The sequence below is a fragment of the Corylus avellana genome, chromosome ca11 (genome assembly GCF_901000735.1).
Source record: "Corylus avellana chromosome ca11, CavTom2PMs-1.0".
Lineage (NCBI taxonomy): Eukaryota > Viridiplantae > Streptophyta > Magnoliopsida > Fagales > Betulaceae > Corylus > Corylus avellana.
Window position 1 is genome coordinate 9,479,609 of NC_081551.1, and position 21,125 is coordinate 9,500,733.

Genomic DNA, 21,125 nt, shown 5'->3' on the forward strand with positions numbered 1-21,125 from the left:
GATATAAGGTTCTTATTTTCTTTCTTGGTGATGTTTCAGCATCTGTTGATCCCACCATATGGGATGCCAGTTCCACCATATGGGATGCCAGTTCCATACCCTGGTTTATTGCCTCCATGGGGAGTTTATACTCATCCTAATATGACCACGGTAATCCTAGTCACTTATATATATTACAATGCAAACACGTGCTGCAATATGACCATGGTAATCCTAGTCACTTATATATATTACAATGCAAACACGTGCTGCACGTGTGACACGATTAAGCACATCGCTGCTGTGTATAAATATTGTAAAGTTTATGAATTTGTCTTCTAAGTTTTTTCCTATATCTTCTGTAGACTCCAAACCCACTACATGTCAATATAGAGTTGGAAGGGAAGGGCCCCTATGGAAAAGATCGAGTTTGCACTAAAAAATCCATGGGAACTCCTGGAAGCGCATGCAATGACAGTGCTTCACATTGTTTGTCTTCCCCTCTTGCTAATAGTGTTGATAGTGATAATGAGGGTACATTAGATGCAATTGAAAAGAATAATGAGAAACAGGTACATTATATCATGCATCAATAGGGTTTGCTTTCTCAATTGATCAGTTTGGTGTTTTACGTATGCATACGCCGTAATGATTGAAATATTTATTTATAGCATTAACTTTACATTGCTCTGTTGATATGTTGTTCTTTATTTGTTGTCTTATGAAAACGTGCCAATCAATGTAGGATTCTTATGGAAGTAAGAAAAGAAGGTTTCACCATATGGTTGCAGATGGTATATTTTTCAGTTTCAACCTAAATGATTCCTGCTTATGTGTGACCATCTATATTTTCATCCTCTCTTGGTTGTGATGATTTTGTACTCACTATAACTTCCGCAGGAGCCAATACACAAAGTCACACTGTTGGGGCCATTGGTGAAGCTTTAGTGCCTCCTGCCTCATTACCACTTGTGATGGGATCTGAATCTGTAATGCCTGAGCAATTGATGCAGGTATTAATGTTAGATGTTCCCCCCACCCTCCCAATTTAATAATCGTTTCACATCCCTATTCTCAATGTAAAGTATTTATATGTTGCTTCTAATGAAAATGCTACACTTACTAAAATTTCTCCATAAAATTCCTTTCCCAAATGATTTTTTAACATTTCATAAGATCTATTATTTTGGGAAATGTTTGACCATCTTATGGGATGGTGACATATCACTTGGAAACCAATTTTAGGGGAAACTTTTGGTAAGTGTAGTATTTCTCTGCTTTTAAAGGAGAGAATATATTACATGTTAAAAGTTGGCAATGGGGTTGTTATGAACCTAACAATTCTCTGCTTACATAGATTCCAAATGACGACGAGCCATTCCTTGAAGTTGCCCCTCAAATTGGTTAGTTAGTCTTTACACTCTTTTATTAATATCATTGAGTTTCTTTCTTATAGTAAATTTTATTCATTAGTTGTTGATTGTCATTTAGTAAATGTTGTGATTCCAATCTTGTTCCGAAATGTTGATTGGGTAACTGTATTTCTTTTTTGTCATCTAGATGAAAATGAAGTTGTCTGTGATTTAGAGTTGGTAGACAAGGATGACAATGATGTGCAATCAAATAAGAAAGAAGCAGAACCGGAGGTAGGAATGAAGTTTAGTTCTGAAAAAGAACTAATACTATATTATAGGCGGTATGCTCAGCAATCGGGGTTTGGGGTGACATCTAAAGGAGGTAAAAATAATCCAGACGGGAGTCATAAGTACGTCACCCTCACATGTGCTCGTTATGGCAAGAAGCAAACTGATGCAATTAATATTCACAAGCCTAATCCGACAACGAAAACTGGGTGTAAGGCCAAGATCAATGCATCGTTCAGGGATGGAGCATGGTGTTTGACTACTGTTAATGTGAACCACAATCATTCTTTAAGCCCTAGTAAAACAAGATTTTTTCGATGCTATAGGAGGATGGATGATAATGTGAAAAGAAGGCTCGAATTAAATGATATAGCTGGGATAGGTGTGAGTAAGAACTTTAACTCTCTTGTTGTTGAAGGTGGAGGGTATGAGAATCTGTCATTCAAGGAGAGAGATTGTCGAAATTTTATTAACAAGGCAAGACATCTTCGGCTTAGCAAAGGAGGTGCTGGAGTACTTTACGACTACTTTACTAGAATGCGAGAAATGAATGATGGCTTCTACGCTGTTATGGATTTGGACGACGACTCTAGGCTAAGGAATGTGTTCTGGGCTGATGCACGAAGCAGGGCTGCATATAAGTATTTTGGGGATGTGGTTACATTTGACACGACGTATTTGACCAATATATACAAAATGCCATTTGCTCCTTTCGTGGGAGTGAATCATCATGGTCAGTCAATACTTTTCGGGGCCGGATTACTATCAAGCGAGGATACGACCACATTTGTTTGGTTGTTTGAAACATGGTTGAAATGCATGAACGGCCAAGCTCCAGTTGCAATAATAACAGATCAGGATAAGGCTATGAAAAGTGCAATTGCAAAAGTTTTTCCTAGAGCCCGACATAGATTTTGTTTATGGCACATTATGAAAAAATTCCCAGAGAAGCTAGGATCACATGCTCAATACAAGTGTGGCTTGAAGAGTGCCATACAAAGTGCAATCTACGACTCTCAAACTTGTGTTGAATTTGATAACAGTTGGCAAGGTGTACTGGAAAAGTATAATCTTCGGGATAATGCATGGTTGTGTTGGTTATATAGTGTGCGGGCTCATTGGATACCAGCGTATTTAAAAGATACATTTTGGGCCGGAATGCAAACTACACAAAGAAGTGAAAGTATGAATGCATTTTTTGATAATTATGTGAACTCCAGAAGCACGCTGAAGGAATTTGTTGACCAATTTGACAATGCTTTGAGGAGAAAGGTTGAGAATGAGAAAGTAGCTGATTTCAATTCTTTTAATGCCACCATTCCCTGTGTATCTCATTTTTCTATTGAGAAGGAATTTCAAGAACTTTATACCAATGCAAAGTTCAAAGAAGTTCGTCAGGAGTTTAGTTGCTTGATGTATTGCAATTGCTCTCTTATTAAAAGTGAAGGTGCAATTTCTACCTATGAAGTATCTGATGAGGTAACAGTTGATGATTACACAAAAGAGCGGAATTTTTGTGTTTACTTTAATGGAGATGAATGTGAAGTTAAATGCACTTGTGGGTTGTTTGAATGTAGAGGAATCTTGTGTAGGCATGCCCTTGCTGTACTGACATTAAAGAAAGTGAAATCTTTGCCCACAAAATATTTTCTTGACCGATGGAGAAAGGATTTGAAGCGCGCATATACTCTTATTGAGAGTAGTTATAATGTCTTCAGTTGCAACCCTGATGCCCAAAGATATGATTGCTTGTTGAAAAAATGTAGTGAATTAGCAACGCTTACATCAACCAGTGAGGACCATTACATGGATGCCATGCATTGTATAGACATGTTGCTAGCGAAATACAAGTGCTCAAGGTATGAACCCAGTCCACCCTCCCATGATATTCCATGCGCATCTTCCAAAAGTAATGAAGGCATTGATGGTGTAGTAGTGAAAAGTACTAAGGTTCTTAGTCCTATAGCGGTTAAATGTAAAGGCAAGCCACGATTCAAAAGAATGGTGTCTACAGTTGAAAAATTCGTGACAAAAACAAAAAAGAAACATCAGAGTCACAACAATGCCAACCAGAAGGGGAGAAAAAATCAGGTTGCTTATTTTTCTTCCTTTTATGAGTGTTTCACTTATTCTTACTAAACGCGTGATCGCATACAAACATTTCAAGCATATCGTAACACATTTGGTATCTTTTTTAAATTGAAGGCTTGCCAAGAAATTCAAGAAAGGGAATTGAACACAAATGAAGCTCCATTGGCTTCAATAACTGACACTCAATATGATCGCATAATTGGAACGCAGGAAACTGCTTTTATTAAGGTAAACACACTTGAAGCTCCCTGCTATTGTCAACTTACATTGTTCATTGTCATTCTCCTTTTTCCTTTTTCTTTTATATTTTAATTTTATTCTTTAATAACTTATAACAGTTTTTTTGTTTTGCTAACTTACTAAGTTGATTTGCTGCAGGATACGGGTTTCCACCTATTTGAATAGGCGATTGAGCATGATGTTTTGTTTTTTTGAAAGCATTGCTCTTTTTTTGTTCAGCTAATGCTTTAGTACATGTTACAAGAATTTTTTGGAAGCAGTGATGTTTTTTGGCTGATGGTGGTGTATAGTTTTTGCAAGTGTGGAATGGTGGGTGCATGGTTTTTGCAAGCGCTGAACATGTGGAATGGTCTACAGTATGAATTTTGGTTTTCGCTTGTGGATTTCTGCTTACATCAGGTATTCCAAATAATTGACACAAGGGCCAACATCTGCATAATTCTCTCACTTTGTAATTATGGGTTAAATAACCTTGAACCCATAGTTTTAAGTTTTCTGAACTTTGTATATTTATTCCCCTTCTCATGAATCATCATGCTTCGACATGCCTTGTACTTGACATGGAAGGGTTTCTGAACTCAAGCAGGCCAAAAAATAGCTTTATTTTCTCCTTTGTATGCCTGAAATCTATTATTTGGGAAGATGGGAAGGAAAATGCAGTTGATTTTTCCTTTTGAGGACAGAACTTGATTAAGTCAACCAATTACATTTACTTTAAGCTTGGAAATGCTTATTTTATTACTTCTATTGCTGTGCAGCAACTGCTGCGAAAGTTAAACACTTCATTTTGCTTACCTCATTGGGAACAAACAATGTTGGCTTTCCTGCTGCTATTCTAAAGTAAGTCTAGAAGTTTCCTCCTCACAATTTGCAGTATGTTGCTTATAGTTCAGTTTTCAACAAAAGACAAGTACTCTATGTATACTTCTTCATTAGTTTTCTTTTATTGATTGTCCTTCTCTTCTGCTTCTATAGTTTGTTTTGGGGGGTTCTGATTTGGAAAAGGAAGGCAGAAGAAGCACTGCTAGCCAGTGGACTTCCCTACACTGTGAGTGTTAATAGTATTAACTGCAGATAAGTTTGACAAATATGGGGATTTGTGGTGTCTGGTTACTCATTTAACAGTCTTTTTTCAGATAGTGAGACCTGGAGGCATGGAACGGCCCACTGATGCTTACAAGGAAACCCATAATATTGCCCTCTCACAAGAAGATACTTTATTTGGTGGCCAGGTGTCAAACCTTCAGGTATTCTTCCTGTACATTTTCCCCAAGTTGGCAATAATATTTCAGCCATGAGCACAACTCCTAAAAATGTTTTCTTTTTGACCGATTATGTATTGTATCATTCAATTCATTCAATATTCAACAAGGCCCTGTTTATGTGACTGGAAAATGATTTAAAGCTCTCCGAATGTTGTCCTGCCACTCAATAAAAGCTGTAAAGGTGATAGCTAAGTTGCTGCATGCTCTCAGTTTCAAGGTTGAAACATTTTATAATTTCAGTAGAATCATAACGTGTGACCAGTCATCTTATCGGCAATTAAGGTCAAATGTAAACAGATATGGAAAAATATGGAATAATTTATCAATAGATAGTAAATTATGTTTAGTTTACTTGGCTGATTGGGATATAATTGAAAGTCCATATTCTTTGTGATTTTGTTCTTTTTTTTTTTTTCTCAAAGATTCCCCCTTTGTTTTTTTCCTTTCCCCAGTATACTTGCTAAGGAATTAAAGAGAGAATTGGAAATGATGCTTTGGATCATACGTTTCGTTTTTTCTTTCCCAAATTTGATTTGTGTTGCTAGGGAATGTTTTATATGTTGATTGCTTTCTTAAAGTTGAAAAACTTTACTCAGCTTATATTGCATGTTGTACCCAGAAGGAAGAAAACTTTTCAATTATATTGACAAAATAGTGAAACTGAAAGATCAAATGCTAAAGAGACATCTTTTATGTACTTAACTTCATTTCCAGACCAAAAGAACTTATTGTAAGTGTGAATTTGTGATTTTTTCTCACATAGTGCTTATCCGTTTATGCTTAGATGCAAATTGTAACTATGCTGGATGTGCATTCTTACTACCTGCGATTCATACACTGCAGTGATTTATCTTTCTTTTGGTGTTATCAGGATCCAGGTGCTGCAGCTGGGCCTGATTTAGCACCATCTAAGACTGTCAAATCCAAGGAAGCAAGCCCTACCATTGAGAAGGAGCATTCCAGTGCAAAAGCGATGGCGAGGCAACCCCTCTCTCCTTATTTTGTGTAAGCAGATATTCATCCTGCCCATTATATGTTGCATAAGCCATTTCTGATACTTTTCTGTTGAATCATAGATATTGGACAGTTTCTTTATGAGCTGATTTGATTTTGCTAGTCATGAGGATTTAAAGCCACCTATCTCTCCATCTCCACCATCAAGTGGTTCCAAAGGAACTCCTTACCGTGCATCAACACCAGTAGAAGTAGTATCAACTACTTCTATGGAGATTGCTTTTATCATAAAGTAGATCTGCTATTATAATCTCCACTTTTAAGAATGAAGTATAAAATTTGGTAGTACAACTATTTTTCTATGTTCAATCTAAATAGTAAAGGCTACGTTAAGTTTGGCAAAAAAAGTATGCTACGGGATTGCAGCCTACCAACAAGAATCAATTAAAAAAACGAAAACAAAGACGAAACAAATCCCTCCTGTAAGCAAATTAGTAACTGCTTCTGTAATTTTCAAAAGGCTTCTGTATGCAGCATATAGACGAATCTAGTGGTTGTGATGACCCTCAGTAATTCATGATTTTGAAGATACCTATTTTCACCCTTCAAAACAACATAGGTGTTATGGTGGTTTACTCCTCAGTGGTTCTCATGTCGTTCTCATCTATTTTCACCCTTCAAATAAGGTGTTCTGCTACATTATTCCCATCTGCCTAAAGGTTGAAGTCAGAGTCAACATGACAAGCTTGATTTTGTCATGTTTAGGACATATATAAGTGCCTCTTTAGAATAAGAGTGAAACTCAATCTTGATTCTGTTTTCTGATTGTTGTTATCTTAGCCATAAGATGAGTGTGTTCATATTTACTAACAGGAATATGATTGGTTGGTTGCCATTGCAACTTTATTTCCCTCATAAATTATGCCAAAAAGATTTATTCAACTTTCTTGAGTATTTGTTGATAGTTGCACTTGTGCAAATTTAATGTCCTACGGGACTTTCCGAAGCTAATACAGGGTTATTGGTAGTAGGTAAAGCTTTTTGCAGATATACATACTGACTTCAAATAGTCTTAGTGGATAATTTTTATTGGTTGTCTTTCATTCATGTTAAGAACATACGTTGTACTGACTGCAATAATATATAATAAATGAAAAATTAGATGAATGAAGAAAGAATATAGAATGTCCAGAATGTCAATTAGGCTGCGGAAAACTTTGACCTGTAAAACACTGTATTTATCATGGAATTCCAATATCTAGTTGACAGGAAAATTGCATCGAGTCAACTTATGGATATTGTCATGAGTACTGCTCTAGATCCCTGCCAAAGCTTTTATATGGTGTTGATAACTTCCTAACTTTTTTGGGCTGCATTTCTTTCTGGCTCTCATACAGTTTGCTTGCAGATGGTGCTTTATGACACACCTGGTGTTATTGAGAAGAAAATGCACAAGTTGGACTCTATGATGATGAGGAATGTTCGAAGCGCAGCCGTCAATGCAGACTGTGTACTTGTCCTTGTTGATGCATGTAAAGTGCCCCAAAAAGTATGCTCCTTTGTTTGCAGAATTCTTTTTCAAAGTTTGTGTTGTTTCCTTAATTCATTTTCCTGTTTTTAGATTGATGAAGTGTTGGAAGAAGGTGTAGGAATCCTCAAAGATAAGCCACCCACTTTGCTGGTTTTGAATAAGAAAGACATGATCAAACGGGGTGAAATTGCAAAGAAACTGGAGGTCGGAGCTCAGTTGATATTTTCTTTGTCCTGTATAAGTGCATTCACTATTTAAGATTCAGTAAGTTTTTATCCTAGCTTAAATTTCATGTTCCTTGCAGTGGTATGAGAAATTTACAGATGTAGATGAGGTTATACCTATGAGTGCAAAATATGGTCATGGAGTGGAAGATATCAAGGACTGGATACTATCAAAACTTCCTGTTGGACCACCTTATTATCCAAAGGCACGTAGAAATTCAATTTTTTTCCAGGGGTCCTTTCCTTTTAAAAACGAACATTTATGAGCTGTGATGGTATATTATGGTCTTATCTTTGTTTTAACATATTATTATAGTCTAATTCCATCAATTGGGCATGAACTACACAAATTATAGTCTAATTCCATCAATTGGGCATAATTGATTAACTACTACATGTTTCCTTGCAGTCGGTCATCTGATGATCGAACTATACCTTTGAGTATCATTGTAGAGCGCACAAAACTTTCTATCGAGGAGGTGGAGCATCTTCTTATGAAGAGCCTTTTTGTAAGTCCCCATGCCCTTGAAATATTATTGAAGAGTAATTGATCTTTAAATGCTTTGTGAATGTTTACTACCTTTGCGACTTTCCTACTTGGCATGTTTCTTGCAACATCAGTTCTTTTGTTTAATCACTTTTAACATTATATGTTTCTCATTAAATTATCTACGGATTGCAAAAAAACTTATTCACACCATTTACATCAAAGAAGGGCACTTCGTTCCCTCACCAACTACATAATTTTTGTGGAGCAACTTTTGATTCAATACAAACCACTGAGAGAATTTTATTGCAGGTTCATCTGATTGAGGGCCTAATTGATCAAGTTGAGGGAACAGTGCATGTATCCTGGATGCAGCCAAGAGTATTGGGGATTCCACAGATCACATCCTTGCGCGATCGTTTGGACAATTGTAACAATTCATTAACAGAAAAGGGAAAAAAATTGGAAAGGCGACCCAAAAAAAAAAAAACAAAATTAAAAGAGACTCGTCTTTTAAGTCGCATGGGCAGTATGGCCAGCTGTATGCTTCCTTTCTTATTGCCTATTTTTGTTGAATCCTCTTCCTGAAAGGAGCAGCCTCTTGTGCTTCATGAAGTCATCGATTCCATAGTGGCATCCCTAGAGACTAATGAAAAACGGTTGTTTTACGCTTTTGAGTGGTTTATTAGACTATGTATTTGAAATTTTTCTTACACACAATCAGATGTGATTCTCTTATTGTTGTTAGAGTGCATTTCCTTTCGTGATTATCATTTTATTCTTCTTTTATATATTGCTATGTTTGGACCAGGTGAAGGTCTTCTTGTTCAGATTCCCTTTATTCATTTTTTTAAAAAAAAAGAAAGAAAGAAAGAAAGTAGTGGGTGTGCTTAATAAATTGTTTGAATAGTGTTTTCGGTTGTGTTTTGAAAGGAGTAGACTGCTGGTCACAACTTCTGCAGAAGTTGAAGGTCTGCTGGTGTTGTTGATAATCTTTGGTTGTATAGATTTCTTTTGCTGGTGGATTTTGTTTTTTTTTTTTTTTTTTTTTTAAGAGTGTAATTGATATAGTTGCTTTATAGATACTGCTGTTTTGTGCAAGTAGTTATATGGTAAAGGCCATTTTGGTTGTAAGAGTCTGTTTTTTTGAGTCTGTAAGGTGTTGTATAGCTGAGTTATCAGGAGGCTTCTTGTTTCCTGGAGTTCTAGCTGATTTGCAAGAGCATGTTGTTTTTTTGTTGGTTAATGAAAATTTCATTCATTCAGACTTTGAAATTTAAAGCACAAATCTGTCTAGTTTATATGCATATGATCTCAAACTGTTTATGAGTAAATCAATCATTGACAAGAAGTAGCCCTACACCATTCACTGTGAAAAAAAAAAGCCAAAAAAATATTGAATTCCATCTGACTCTTTTAAGATACGTGTATTAGCATTTGCATAAACCACATAAAAGATTAAGTCAACGAAAGGAATATAATGGATGATCCAAATTATATGCAAAACTTAGAAATTTCTTCAAGATATCGATAACAAAAAGATAATTGCATATACTTACATGCACTGCTTCTATTTCTTCTATACATAATTTCTGCGTTCTAATTTTTAATTTTTTAAAAAAATTCTGAAGTTTCAAAATCTTTGTTATGTTTTCCTCCGATCAATTGAACAATTATAAAAGCTCTCTGCAATCAAAAGGGTTCTGACCATGGAAAATTCAGCAAGTCAGTAATTCACATTACAAATTATAGATGATTATAGAATTGACAAAATAGCCTGCACATTCTCCTTAATTATAATGCCATCCTTTTAAGAGGACAAGAAAAAGCTCAATCCTTATGTCCTACAAGTTGTAATGAAGTAAAAGATTGGTCTGTCAATCTCACTAAATCAATGGACTTAATGCCTCAGGCATTCATGCAAGCCATCAAAAATCCCATCACATAAAAGCAATATGCAACAAATCGATTAGAAGTGAAGGAAGGTTCAAAATGTATACACTACACAAATTTATGGAATGGTAGAATTTCTAAATTTTTTTGCTCCGAAAGCTATATGAAAAGGCTCAATTCTTAACATCATTTTATCAACACTAGTATTGTTGTACCCAGCTTCACCCCATACTTCATACTAAAGAAGTTGTAATTCCATGGACCATTATCCAGAATCTACAAAGAAAACTCATTCTACAAATATCTTTGATTCCTGAAACTGCATACTTGAGCACCCTTTATAGCATTCGATATCTTCTCTTCTTTATTCTCCATGCTCTCTTTGTGCTTTCCCCATAGCACTGAGTAAAGCCCCACAACAATCAACACATAAGCACATGCTGCACATCAACCTGCATAGGACAAAAAATAAAAAATAAAACTCAGCAGCAGCACTCAATCTGAAGCCAATCACACATCCCCAATATCAAATAGCACAAAAACTAACATAAAGTTCCTCATTTTAGCTCACACCCATTTCGAAAACTCACAAGAAAGTGAAAAAACCATGAATCCTTGCATGCCTGACTTTCACAAATAAAAATTTCACATATTCATCATTCATAATTCCTCACTCTAGCTCATACCCAGAAACAAGCTCCCACTCTAGACTATGTGAGTCAATTGTGTCAACCGTGCATGCATTACATGATTGCAAGGTTTATCATAATTTACTTAATGTTGGAGCATATATTTGTCTACTACTTTGTCTCATGTGCCAAATGGTGATTTCTCCCTACATTGGTAGCCATGACCATGACTGGCCAGGGAATGGATCCTTCTATCGTGACATGGACTCTGGGGGAGAATGTGGCGTGTTGGCTGAAACTATGTTTTATGTCCCTGCTCTTGTTTTTAAGCTACTGTGGCCAAGAGTGTTGATGTCTGCTGGTGTTGTGACAGCTGCTATGCATCTTTGGAGCTTCATGAACTGAAGTTGATACAGGGAAGCACTCACAGAACCAGTCCACATTCTTCCATAGCTGCGTTTCTGCTTTTTGGTTAGTTTGTTTGTAAGCTTTTGGTTTTGTTTGCTCATACTATTGATAATCTGGTGTTCTGATTGATTGTGACTATTTGAGATGGAATAAGTTTGGTGATCCAACTGTACTGAAAGTCTTTTGTGAGCCTAGATGAAAAGGAATTTAGTAGTCTGAATTGACTCAAGTATATTACAAGTTCTAAGGAAATTCTGATACAAGAGAGTATGAAATGCTTGAGCCCTGTAACCAGCCTTGAAGGCTGAGAACAGAGTCGACACACTGATAATCATTCAAGCTACACTTTCTTTTATTTGACAAGTCTCCTCCAAAAAAATTTTCTTGATAAGTAGGTAGTAGGCATTGCAAGCAACAAGGCATGCATATATACCAGAAAGCTTAGCTCTTAGAATTAGAAGGTGGTGGTTGATTGATGCAGTTTGACTATGTGGAAGCGAATAAAACAATACAAGAAGAAGGATAAATAACTCTTAGATCTTGAGTCTATCAAGGACCTGAGAGTTCTTCTCAAAACAATAGAGTCTATCTAGGGTTTAAGGAAAATATGAAGAAAAACTCCTCTGAGTAATTCTTATTAAAAGAAAATTCATCAATAACATAAAACTGTCTTTTTTTAAGAGGCTATAATCATCTATATATAGCCCTAAAACCCTAGTACTAATAAAGAACGAAATTAGGGCTCCCACCACCCTAATCCTAGTAAAACAAGTAAACTAAGTCGGTTTTAAAACAAATAACGGCGGAAAAATAACATAGGAAGCCCCGAGTGCGCTCGATCGCAGGTAGAGTGCGATCGATCGCACTACCAGGGACTTGTGCGCTCTATTCTGCGATTGATCGCAGGTACGGTCGCAGTTCCAGGGACTGCTGCGATCATTCTTGCGATCGATCGTCGAGACAGGGGCTAGCAGGGGCGCTGCGATCGATCGCAGTCAGGGTGCGATCGATCGCAGTTCCAGGGAGTACTTCTTTTGCTGCGCGAGTCTGGGATCTTGTCACCATCTTCTGGGGCGTCTTCACACATGTATCCCTTCGGTTCCTCCTCATATACTCCCAGGCATTGTAGTCTACATCATCCTCCCCAAGTTGAACAGAATTCGCCCTCGAATTCGCATCTTCTTCCGACGAATCGTCTATAAAGGGCACCAGATGTTTGACATTGAAGACATCGGAGGTCTTGATATGACTGGGCAACTTCAACTGATATGCATTGGTGTTGATCTTCTTCACAATCTCTACCGGACCAATCTTGCGAGCCGCTAATTTATTGTACTCACCAATAGGAAATCTATCTTTGGTGAGCACCGCCCATACAAAATCACCTTCTTCAAATTCCACAGCACGTCGCTTCTTGTCCGCATCCGCCTTGTACTTGGCTGTAGAATCTTCGAGGTTCTTGATGGTTAACTTGTGGCCCTCTTGTATATGTGCAATAAGGTCCTCCGCCTTGGTATGTATGTGCTTTAAATCAGGGAGAGGTGCTAAATCCAGTGGTGCCCGTGGATTACTCCCATAGATAATGGTGAACGGACTAAGGCCGGTGCTCCGGTTGACGGATCGGTTGTAGGCAAACTCAGCTTGGTACAACTGCTGGTCCCATGACTTGAGGTGTTCTCCCACTAAACTTCTAAGCAACGCCCCCAACGACCGATTAACAACTTCTGTTTGCCCATCCGTTTGTGGATGGTAAGCACTACTAAAATCAAGTCTCGTGTGAGATAACTGCCATAAGCACCGCCAAAAGTGGCTAAGGAATCGCGTGTCGCGGTCGGAGACAATGGACAATGGAAGGCCATGGAGGCGGTATACCTCCCGAAAATATAATTGCGCCACGTGCACGGCATCAGCAGTCTTTTTACACGCAATAAAATGAACCATCTTAGAGAATCGATCGACTACCACAAAGATGGAATCATTACCTTTTTGGGTCCGAGGTAAACCCAACACAAAGTCCATGCTCACGTTAGTCCATGGGCCATCCGGAATGGGTAGTGGCATATATAACCCGGCGTTTGTAGCCGCTCCTTTTGATACTTGGCACACCCTACAGCAGCGTACCAACTTCGCCACCTCCTTTCGCAAGCTTGGCCAATAAAACTTCTCCGCCACCAGCTGGAACGTTTTGTCCCGCCCCATGTGCCCTTCATTGTGGCGCTCTTGAATAATCCGCAACCGAAGACTACCCTCGGGGATGCAAAGCTGAGTGCCCTTGAAGAGGAACCCATTATGCAGCCCAAAATCACTCCGATTACCCAACAACACCTCATCAACAATTGGGCCAAACAGAGGGTCAGTTGATAAAGAATCCTTTAAAAGGTCAAAACCAATTACCTCATTTGCCATGGTGGTCAAGAGTGTCGACTTCCGGCTAAGGGCGTCAGCCACTTTATTCAAAGCTCCCGACTTGTGTGTAATGGTGAAGGAGAACTGTTGCACATATGCAGCCCATTTTGCATGCCGAGAGGAGAGCTTATCTTGACTATTGAGGTGCTTCAACGCCTCATGATCCGAATACAAGATGAAATCATTGTAGGCAAGGTAGGAACTCCAATGCCTCAAAGATTGCACCAAGGCGTAGAACTCCACATCATAGGTACTATAGTTGAGTCTTGAACCACTCAACTTCTCACTAAAAAATGCTACCGGTCTCCCACCTTGACTTAGAACCGCTCCAATACCGGCTTTGGAAGCGTCACAATGCAACTCAAATGGCAACTCAAAATCCGGAAGGACAAGTAGTGGAGCCGTTGTCAACTTGAGTTTAATTACCTCAAATGCTTCTGTAGCCGCCTCACTCCAAGAGAATTTCCCTGCCTTCATACACTCTGTGATAGGTGCCATGATGGTGCTAAAATTATGAATGAAGCGCCTATAAAAGGACACCAACCCATGGAAACTCCGGACCTCATGTAATGTGGTAGGAATGGGCCAATCCCGAACGGCCGCCACTTTTGCTTCGTCCACCGCCAACCCTTCTTTAGACACCACATAGCCAAGGAAAAGCACCGAATCTGTCATGAATGAGCACTTGGCCGGGGATGCGTAGAACTTCTCTTTCCGGAGCACTTGAAGTACTTCCCTCACATGTAGAAGGTGTGTCTCTCTATTGGGGCTGTAAATGAGTATATCATCAAAGTATACGACGACAAATCGCCCAATAAAAGGCCGAAAAGCTTGATTCATCACCCTCATGAATGTACTAGGGGCATTGGATAATCCGAACGGCATTACCAACCATTCAAAGAGTCCTTCCCGCGTCTTAAATGCTGTCTTCCACTCATCGTTCGGTCGCACCCGAATTTGATGGTATCCACTCCGTAGGTCCAGCTTGGTGAATATCTTTGCCCCACTCAATTGATCTAACAAGTCATCCAACCGGGGAATAGGGAACCGATATCGCACGGTGATCTTGTTTATGGCCCTACTATCCACGCACATCCTCCATGACCCATCCTTTTTAGGGGTGAGTAACGCCGGTACCGCACAAGGACTCAAGCTCTCCCGAATGTGTCCTTTGGCTAATAACTCCTCCACTTGTCGCCTCAACTCTTCATGCTCTTTGGGGCTCATGCGGTAGTGTGGACGATTGGGTAGGCTTGATCCTGGCACCAAATCAATTTGGTGTTGTATGTCACGAAGAGGAGGGAGCTCATCGGGTAACTCAACCGGAAATACATCCGCAAATTCTTCGACTAACCCCTTGGCTTCTTCCGGCACCTCTTCTATCTTCTTGCCTTCTTTACACACTAGTAAGTACCCACAATCCGCTTCGAGCATCTCCTTAACGAACTCATGTCTGGCCAACAATGTTTGACCCGTTCCGGTTGAGGGTTTGGGACATTCACCCGGATCGGGTAGGAGAGTGAGCTTCACATTGGCAACCCAGAAGCTGTATGTGTTCTTCCTTCCATCATGATGCGCATTCCTATCATATTGCCAGGGTCTCCCCAGTAATATATGGCATGCATCCATTGCCACCACGTCACACCACACTTTATCCTTATATCTTTTCCCAATTGAAAAATTCACAAGGCAACGTTTAGACACAATTACCTCATCTCCTTTTTTGAGCCACTCCAAGCGGTATGGTGTAGGGTGTTTCTCCGTTGCAAGGCCCAATTTTCGAACCGCTTCCTCCGCTACAACGTTCTCACAACTGCCCCCATCAATAACAAGTTTGCACCCCTTGCCTCCAACCGTACAAATGGTGTGGAAAAGATTATGGCGCTGTCCGTCATCTCCCTCTACCTTCCGGGGTGTATAACATATCCTTCGCACCATCAATAAAGGAGTGTCATCTCTAGTGGCAAATTCTTCTTCGGCCCCATCGAAGTCATCGAAGTTTGCTGCGAGCTCTTCTCCATCGCCTTGCTCATCGAAGGCTGCTCCCGAATCAACGAGTAGGGCCTTTCCATACTTCTCACCCTTGCGACAATCTGCCATCCGGTGACCCATCTCTCCACAACGAAAACACTTGGGCCCGGTTGCAGCTCCGGGTCGGTTTGGCTGTTCCATGGGTGTGGGGTTCTTACTTGTGCCGTTCACTTGGGAAGGGCCCTCCCGAGGTGTGAACGGAGCTCTTGACCGGTTGTAATTTCTACCGCCACTATGCCCAAATGAGTTGAATGACCCACGTGCTGACGCCTTCTCAATTAGCAATGCCCTTTGATGAGCCTCCGACACCTTGGAGGGGTCAAATAGGTTCAATGTGTCTTGGATTTGTGGCCGCAAACCCCCAATATACCGGGACACTAATTGCTCTTCCGTCTCGGACAAATCAACTCGTGTCAATAATTTGTAGAACTCCTCCGTGTATTCATCTACGGACTTCGAACCTTGACTCCAATTTTGCAACCGTTGATACATGGTTCGTAGGTAATTGTGTGGCAAAAAGGCGGGTCGCATCTTCCCCAATAATTGCTCCCAACTGTCTAGTTTTCTCTTGCCCTTGCGTGCCCGAGCTTGCTTCAATTGCTGCCACCATGCCGCAGCCCTTCCCCGAAATTTGGTTGCGACCAAAGAAACCCGCCGATCTTCCGGTACCTCCTTGAAGTCGAGAATCTCTTCAACTGCCGCCACCCAATCCAGAAATTCTTCGGGTTCAAGACCCCCGTGGAATTCTGGAATCTCAAGTTTGAACCCACTCTCCCATCTATTGGCATGAGCTTGCGCAGGGGGTCGACGGCCCTGCGTTCGGCGCTCCGCAAAAGGGTTTGCAGATCCATACCCGTCGTCGTCTTCGTCTTCCTCCTCCGCCATGCGTGGTGGGGGTCGACGTAAACGCCAGTCATGGAGGCGTGCGTCGGCCAGTTGGGTGGTGAGGTCTTCAATTTGATCCCTCATAGCCGCAATCTGTCCTTCCTCACGCCTTCTCGGTGTCGCCTCATGTTCTTCATGAACTGAATCATCACGTTCATACACGTCATGCAAGGTTGCAAAGCGGTTGCCCTTCCTTCCTCTTGTGTTTGGAGCCATGGAAAGTGACTGTGCTCTGATACCAACTGATGCAGTTTGACTATGTGGAAGCGAATAAAACAATACAAGAAGAAGGATAAATAACTCTTAGATCTTGAGTCTATCAAGGACCTGAGAGTTCTTCTCAAAACAATAGAGTCTATCTAGGGTTTAAGGAAAATATGAAGAAAAACTCCTCTGAGTAATTCTTATTAAAAGAAAATTCATCAATAACATAAAACTGTCTTTTTTTAAGAGGCTATAATCATCTATATATAGCCCTAAAACCCTAGTACTAATAAAGAACGAAATTAGGGCTCCCACCACCCTAATCCTAGTAAAACAAGTAAACTAAGTCGGTTTTAAAACAAATAACGGCGGAAAAATAACATAGGAAGCCCCGAGTGCGCTCGATCGCAGGTAGAGTGCGATCGATCGCACTACCAGGGACTTGTGCGCTCTATTCTGCGATTGATCGCAGGTACGGTCGCAGTTCCAGGGACTGCTGCGATCATTCTTGCGATCGATCGTCGAGACAGGGGCTAGCAGGGGCGCTGCGATCGATCGCAGTCAGGGTGCGATCGATCGCAGTTCCAGGGAGTACTTCTTTTGCTGCGCGAGTCTGGGATCTTGTCACCATCTTCTGGGGCGTCTTCACACATGTATCCCTTCGGTTCCTCCTCATATACTCCCAGGCATTGTAGTCTACATCATCGGGGCATAAGGGAGAAGCTCTTGTTCCATTGGCAAATGCCAAATATAGGAGTAGTAGTAGCTGGCTCGTCTGCTGCGGTGCCTTTGATGCCCTTTTTCTGAAGAATATACGTGATTAGGTATGGGAAAGGCAACCCCATGAATGAGTGGACTCTGCTCCCCCAATGTGCACTCCATTCCAAAATTTATGTATTTGATTCCAAATAATGTCGGGAATGGAGTACCAGGCATCCTTGTGGAAGGTGTAGAGGGTCTGTAGAAATTGATCACGCCTTTGAGTTTTGTGTCCCATGGGGAAGGCATTGCGATGCAGGATGGAGTCCACAAACCAAAGCCTTTAAGGTAGCTTGGATTGGCTGCCGGCATTATGGTGGGCATCTGCATATTGCCCTTGGCACATGTCTTCAATGATTTCCGCCACATAGTATCGGAGCGGTTGCTCGGCAAGATGTGCGGCTTCTGGAGGGAGCTCATCATTGCATTGAAGGGCTGCTGCAATGCCGGCCCTCGTCACGTCAATGGCTTGGCCGTGCACCTTGGAAGAGAGAGTGGCCAAATTGTTGCAGTCATGGGAAAGGTTGGCATAGAATTCAACTGCCAACCTCCGGTAGGCGGTGGAGGTGACCGGTTTGAACAGCTTCTTGAGCCCCCTTCGCTTGAACTTGGCGACCGCCCATTGAGTCGCCGCAAGATTTTGGAAGTCTTCGCGAATGGCGAAGGTGGTCTCAAACAGTAGCTCCCGCTCTTCAAAAGTGGGCGGGGGAGAAATAGCTTGGGCCTCGGACCCTCGGGAGGATGAAGCACGAGTTCTAGGCATGTTGAGCTTGATTGGGGACTTTTATCGAACAGTTGGTGTGCACTAAAGAACGTCAACTTTGCAATACAAGGGAACACCACTCAAAACCCCCTGTAAAACACAAAAATCCCAACACAGGGCAACAATGTGGATGGATAAGCACCCACACTATGCTAAAAAATTAAAAAGAAAAATGAAGGTGGGAGGGGTCGGAGTTGAGGAGGTGGATGGGGGACGAGATCTGTGATGAAGGTGGTGGCCGTAGGGTAGAATGGGGTCGTACAAGTGCAGATGTGGTGTGGTGGAGGTGGTTCAAGGCTGGTGGAGGTAAGGGAAAGTGGTTGTGCTCCGGTGATGTTTAAGTGCAGGTGATGGGGACTTGTACGGTGCAAGGGAGTGTGAGGGAGAATAGGGGGAAAGTAAACTAAAATAGGTCATGTGCCCTACTGTCCGAGTGCGCTCGATCGCATTTGGCCAGGGTTGTGCATGTGTGGCTGAGGTGTGCTCGTGGGCACGCAAGATGCGTTCAATCGCACTAACAGAATGTTTAATACCATCATTCGGTTACTGCGCTCGATCACATACTTGTTGCGATCGATCGTAGTAACAGAATGTTCAATTTTTTTTTTTTTTGAATACATAATGTTCAATAATGAAAAAGAAACACAAACGATAAGTGAGACATGTAAAGTAAAGAAATTGATATGATGAAAAATAAGAGAAAAAAATGTACCGCCTTCAGTGGCCTCAGTACCACTGTTTTGAGTAGATGCGCTTGAGCTCCTGGATTGCTCAAACGCTTCTACTTGTGACTGTAATGTCTCTAGTGTGAAGAGCTGCACTTGAGCTCTACAGACTGTGGCTTAAATGTCCTTGGTGGTCCTGGACCTCTGAGAACTGTGGCTGCTTTCAGCTATTAATGACTTCCTGAGTTAGGTATTGTTTGAGCTAGAAATTCTCCCTGTTTCCTCTCACTTAGCTCATTTGCCATCTGACCAATTTGCACTTCCAGTCTTTGAATGGCTTAATCAGTCTTTGTATTGAATTGTTTTTGATCAGCCGTGAATTGCTGTTGAAAGGTCACCATGTTGTGTATCATATTCTCCAATTGGTTCAATTTTGACTCTTGAGTTGGTTGGCTTCCTTGTTGGGGCCCCCCCTACTGTCCTTGATTATTACTCCAAGAGAAATTTGGATGGTTGTGCCATCCTGGATTGTAAATGTTGGAGTATGGATTGTTCTTGTGGGGGTAATTGTTCTGTCCCACATAATTCACCTCTTCTTGTTCTGCAAATGAAGATAAGGGACATGTCTCAGTAGTGTGATCTAGATGAGAACAAATAGCACATACCTGGATTGGTGTGTCATGTTGCAAAGGTGAGATTTTCTGAGCAGTCATGGCCTTGACAATCATGTCCAACTTCTTGTCCACAGCGGCCATCTGCTTGGGAGATCCCCCATTAAGGTTTACTTCATACATGCCCTTGCTTTTGACTCCTCTCCTTCCTCTAGAGCAGAATTGCTGGGAATGCTCACTTAATGTTCCAAACAGCTCCTTTGCCTCACTACTTTTCTCCATAAGTGCTCCTCCACAAGCTGAATCAACCATCCCTTTGTTAGTATCATCTAAACCTTTATAGAAAATTTGTACCTGATCATCTTGAGAGATGTTGTGATGTGGACACTTTAGAAGTAATAAATTGAAGTGATCCCATGCCTCGAAGAACAGATCTCCATCTCATTGTTGGGACATTTGAAGTTCCCTTTTAAGTTGTCTTGTCTTCTGAGCTGGGAAAAACTTCTTCAGAAACTTGGTGGCTAATTCTTCCCAAGTATGGATAGAATCTGCAGACAAAGAATTATACCACAGTTTAGCATTATCTTTCAAAGAGAAAGGAAAGCGGACTAACCTGAGTCTCGCTGGAGTTAGGCCTTGGACATGCTGCAACTTGCATAAATCAAAGAATTCTTTAAGATGCAAGTTGGGATCCTCAGTAGCTGTGCCTCTGAAGTCAGTCAATGCATTAAGGATTTGAGGAGAAATATAATAGCTGCCTACCACCTTCGGTTAATATGCTATGCATGAGGGTTGCTGGAGGTTTGCTGGAACGAATGCCTGCTTCATCGGTCTCCGCACCGGTGGTGGATTTGCCTCTAATGGTCTTGGCCCAATTGGATTCTCTTGCAAATCTTCCATCTCAATTTCTTCCTCTTCTTCTTTGTCTCTAGGTCGATGTCGAATTGTTCACTCAATTTCAGAATCGAGTGGAATGACGGTTGAGTCTTGAGATTGAAGACCATGCATCAATTGAATTGCTTTTTCAGTCAGGCAGCTTCAGTGCTGCTGGTCCGGATGCTCCCTGGAACTGCGCTCAATCGCAGGTTGGTGCGTTCGATCGCAATGCGCTCGATTGCACTTGGCTGACGTTCGATCGCAATCACAGAATGCTAGTCCGCAACCTGAAACAAAAAATAGAAAAATTCGAGAATCAATAGAAAATCTTTTTGACAAAAACAAAATTGAAAGTTGAAAATTAAAATAACACAACTTAAGGAAAATAATTTTTAAACAAAATTCGCCGCAGTCCCCGGCAACGGCGCCAAAAACTTGTTGTTTCACAACTACCCACCTAAATTAATAGGCAAATAACTTGATGTTTTACCCACAAGTGCACGAGGTCAACATAGTAGTATAGTGTGCAAATACGGGGTCATTCCCACGAAGACTGCTGAATCTTGTCTAAAATTAATTCC

The 21,125-nt window shown here is 40.9% G+C and overlaps 1 protein-coding gene and 3 long non-coding RNA genes across 5 annotated transcripts in view; 3 read left to right on the top strand and 1 right to left on the bottom strand.

The window, feature by feature from the left end:
- The window catches only part of LOC132165026 (protein FAR1-RELATED SEQUENCE 6-like), a 3,881-nt gene extending 241 nt beyond the window's left edge, over nt 1-3,640 (top strand). Inside the window, exons 2-8 of the mRNA XM_059575537.1 lie at nt 40-150; nt 345-551; nt 725-773; nt 880-992; nt 1,337-1,382; nt 1,540-3,481; nt 3,604-3,640. Of these exons, the coding sequence (XP_059431520.1) occupies nt 40-150; nt 345-551; nt 725-773; nt 880-992; nt 1,337-1,382; nt 1,540-3,481; nt 3,604-3,640 (2,505 nt within the window). The remainder of the gene's footprint in view (nt 1-39; nt 151-344; nt 552-724; nt 774-879; nt 993-1,336; nt 1,383-1,539; nt 3,482-3,603) is intronic.
- A 6-nt stretch (nt 3,641-3,646) lies between these two features.
- LOC132166071 (uncharacterized) lies at nt 3,647-8,128 on the top strand. 2 transcript variants are annotated; one of them, XR_009438540.1, is made up of 10 exons: nt 3,647-3,713; nt 3,828-3,941; nt 4,092-4,352; nt 4,712-4,793; nt 4,929-5,001; nt 5,090-5,200; nt 6,090-6,223; nt 7,581-7,721; nt 7,794-7,907; nt 8,008-8,128. It is a non-coding gene; the product is annotated as an uncharacterized LOC132166071 (long non-coding RNA). The 2 variants fall into 2 exon arrangements; XR_009438541.1 differs by having other exon boundaries at nt 7,581-7,704.
- A 208-nt stretch (nt 8,129-8,336) lies between these two features.
- LOC132166072 (uncharacterized) lies at nt 8,337-9,157 on the top strand. The gene is made up of 2 exons (XR_009438542.1): nt 8,337-8,436; nt 8,727-9,157. It is a non-coding gene; the product is annotated as an uncharacterized LOC132166072 (long non-coding RNA).
- A 1,202-nt stretch (nt 9,158-10,359) lies between these two features.
- LOC132166604 (uncharacterized) lies at nt 10,360-11,817 on the bottom strand. The gene is made up of 2 exons (XR_009438583.1): nt 11,778-11,817; nt 10,360-10,759 (listed from the first exon to the last, which is right to left on the bottom strand). It is a non-coding gene; the product is annotated as an uncharacterized LOC132166604 (long non-coding RNA).
- Nucleotides 11,818-21,125: the final 9,308 nt, after the last annotated feature.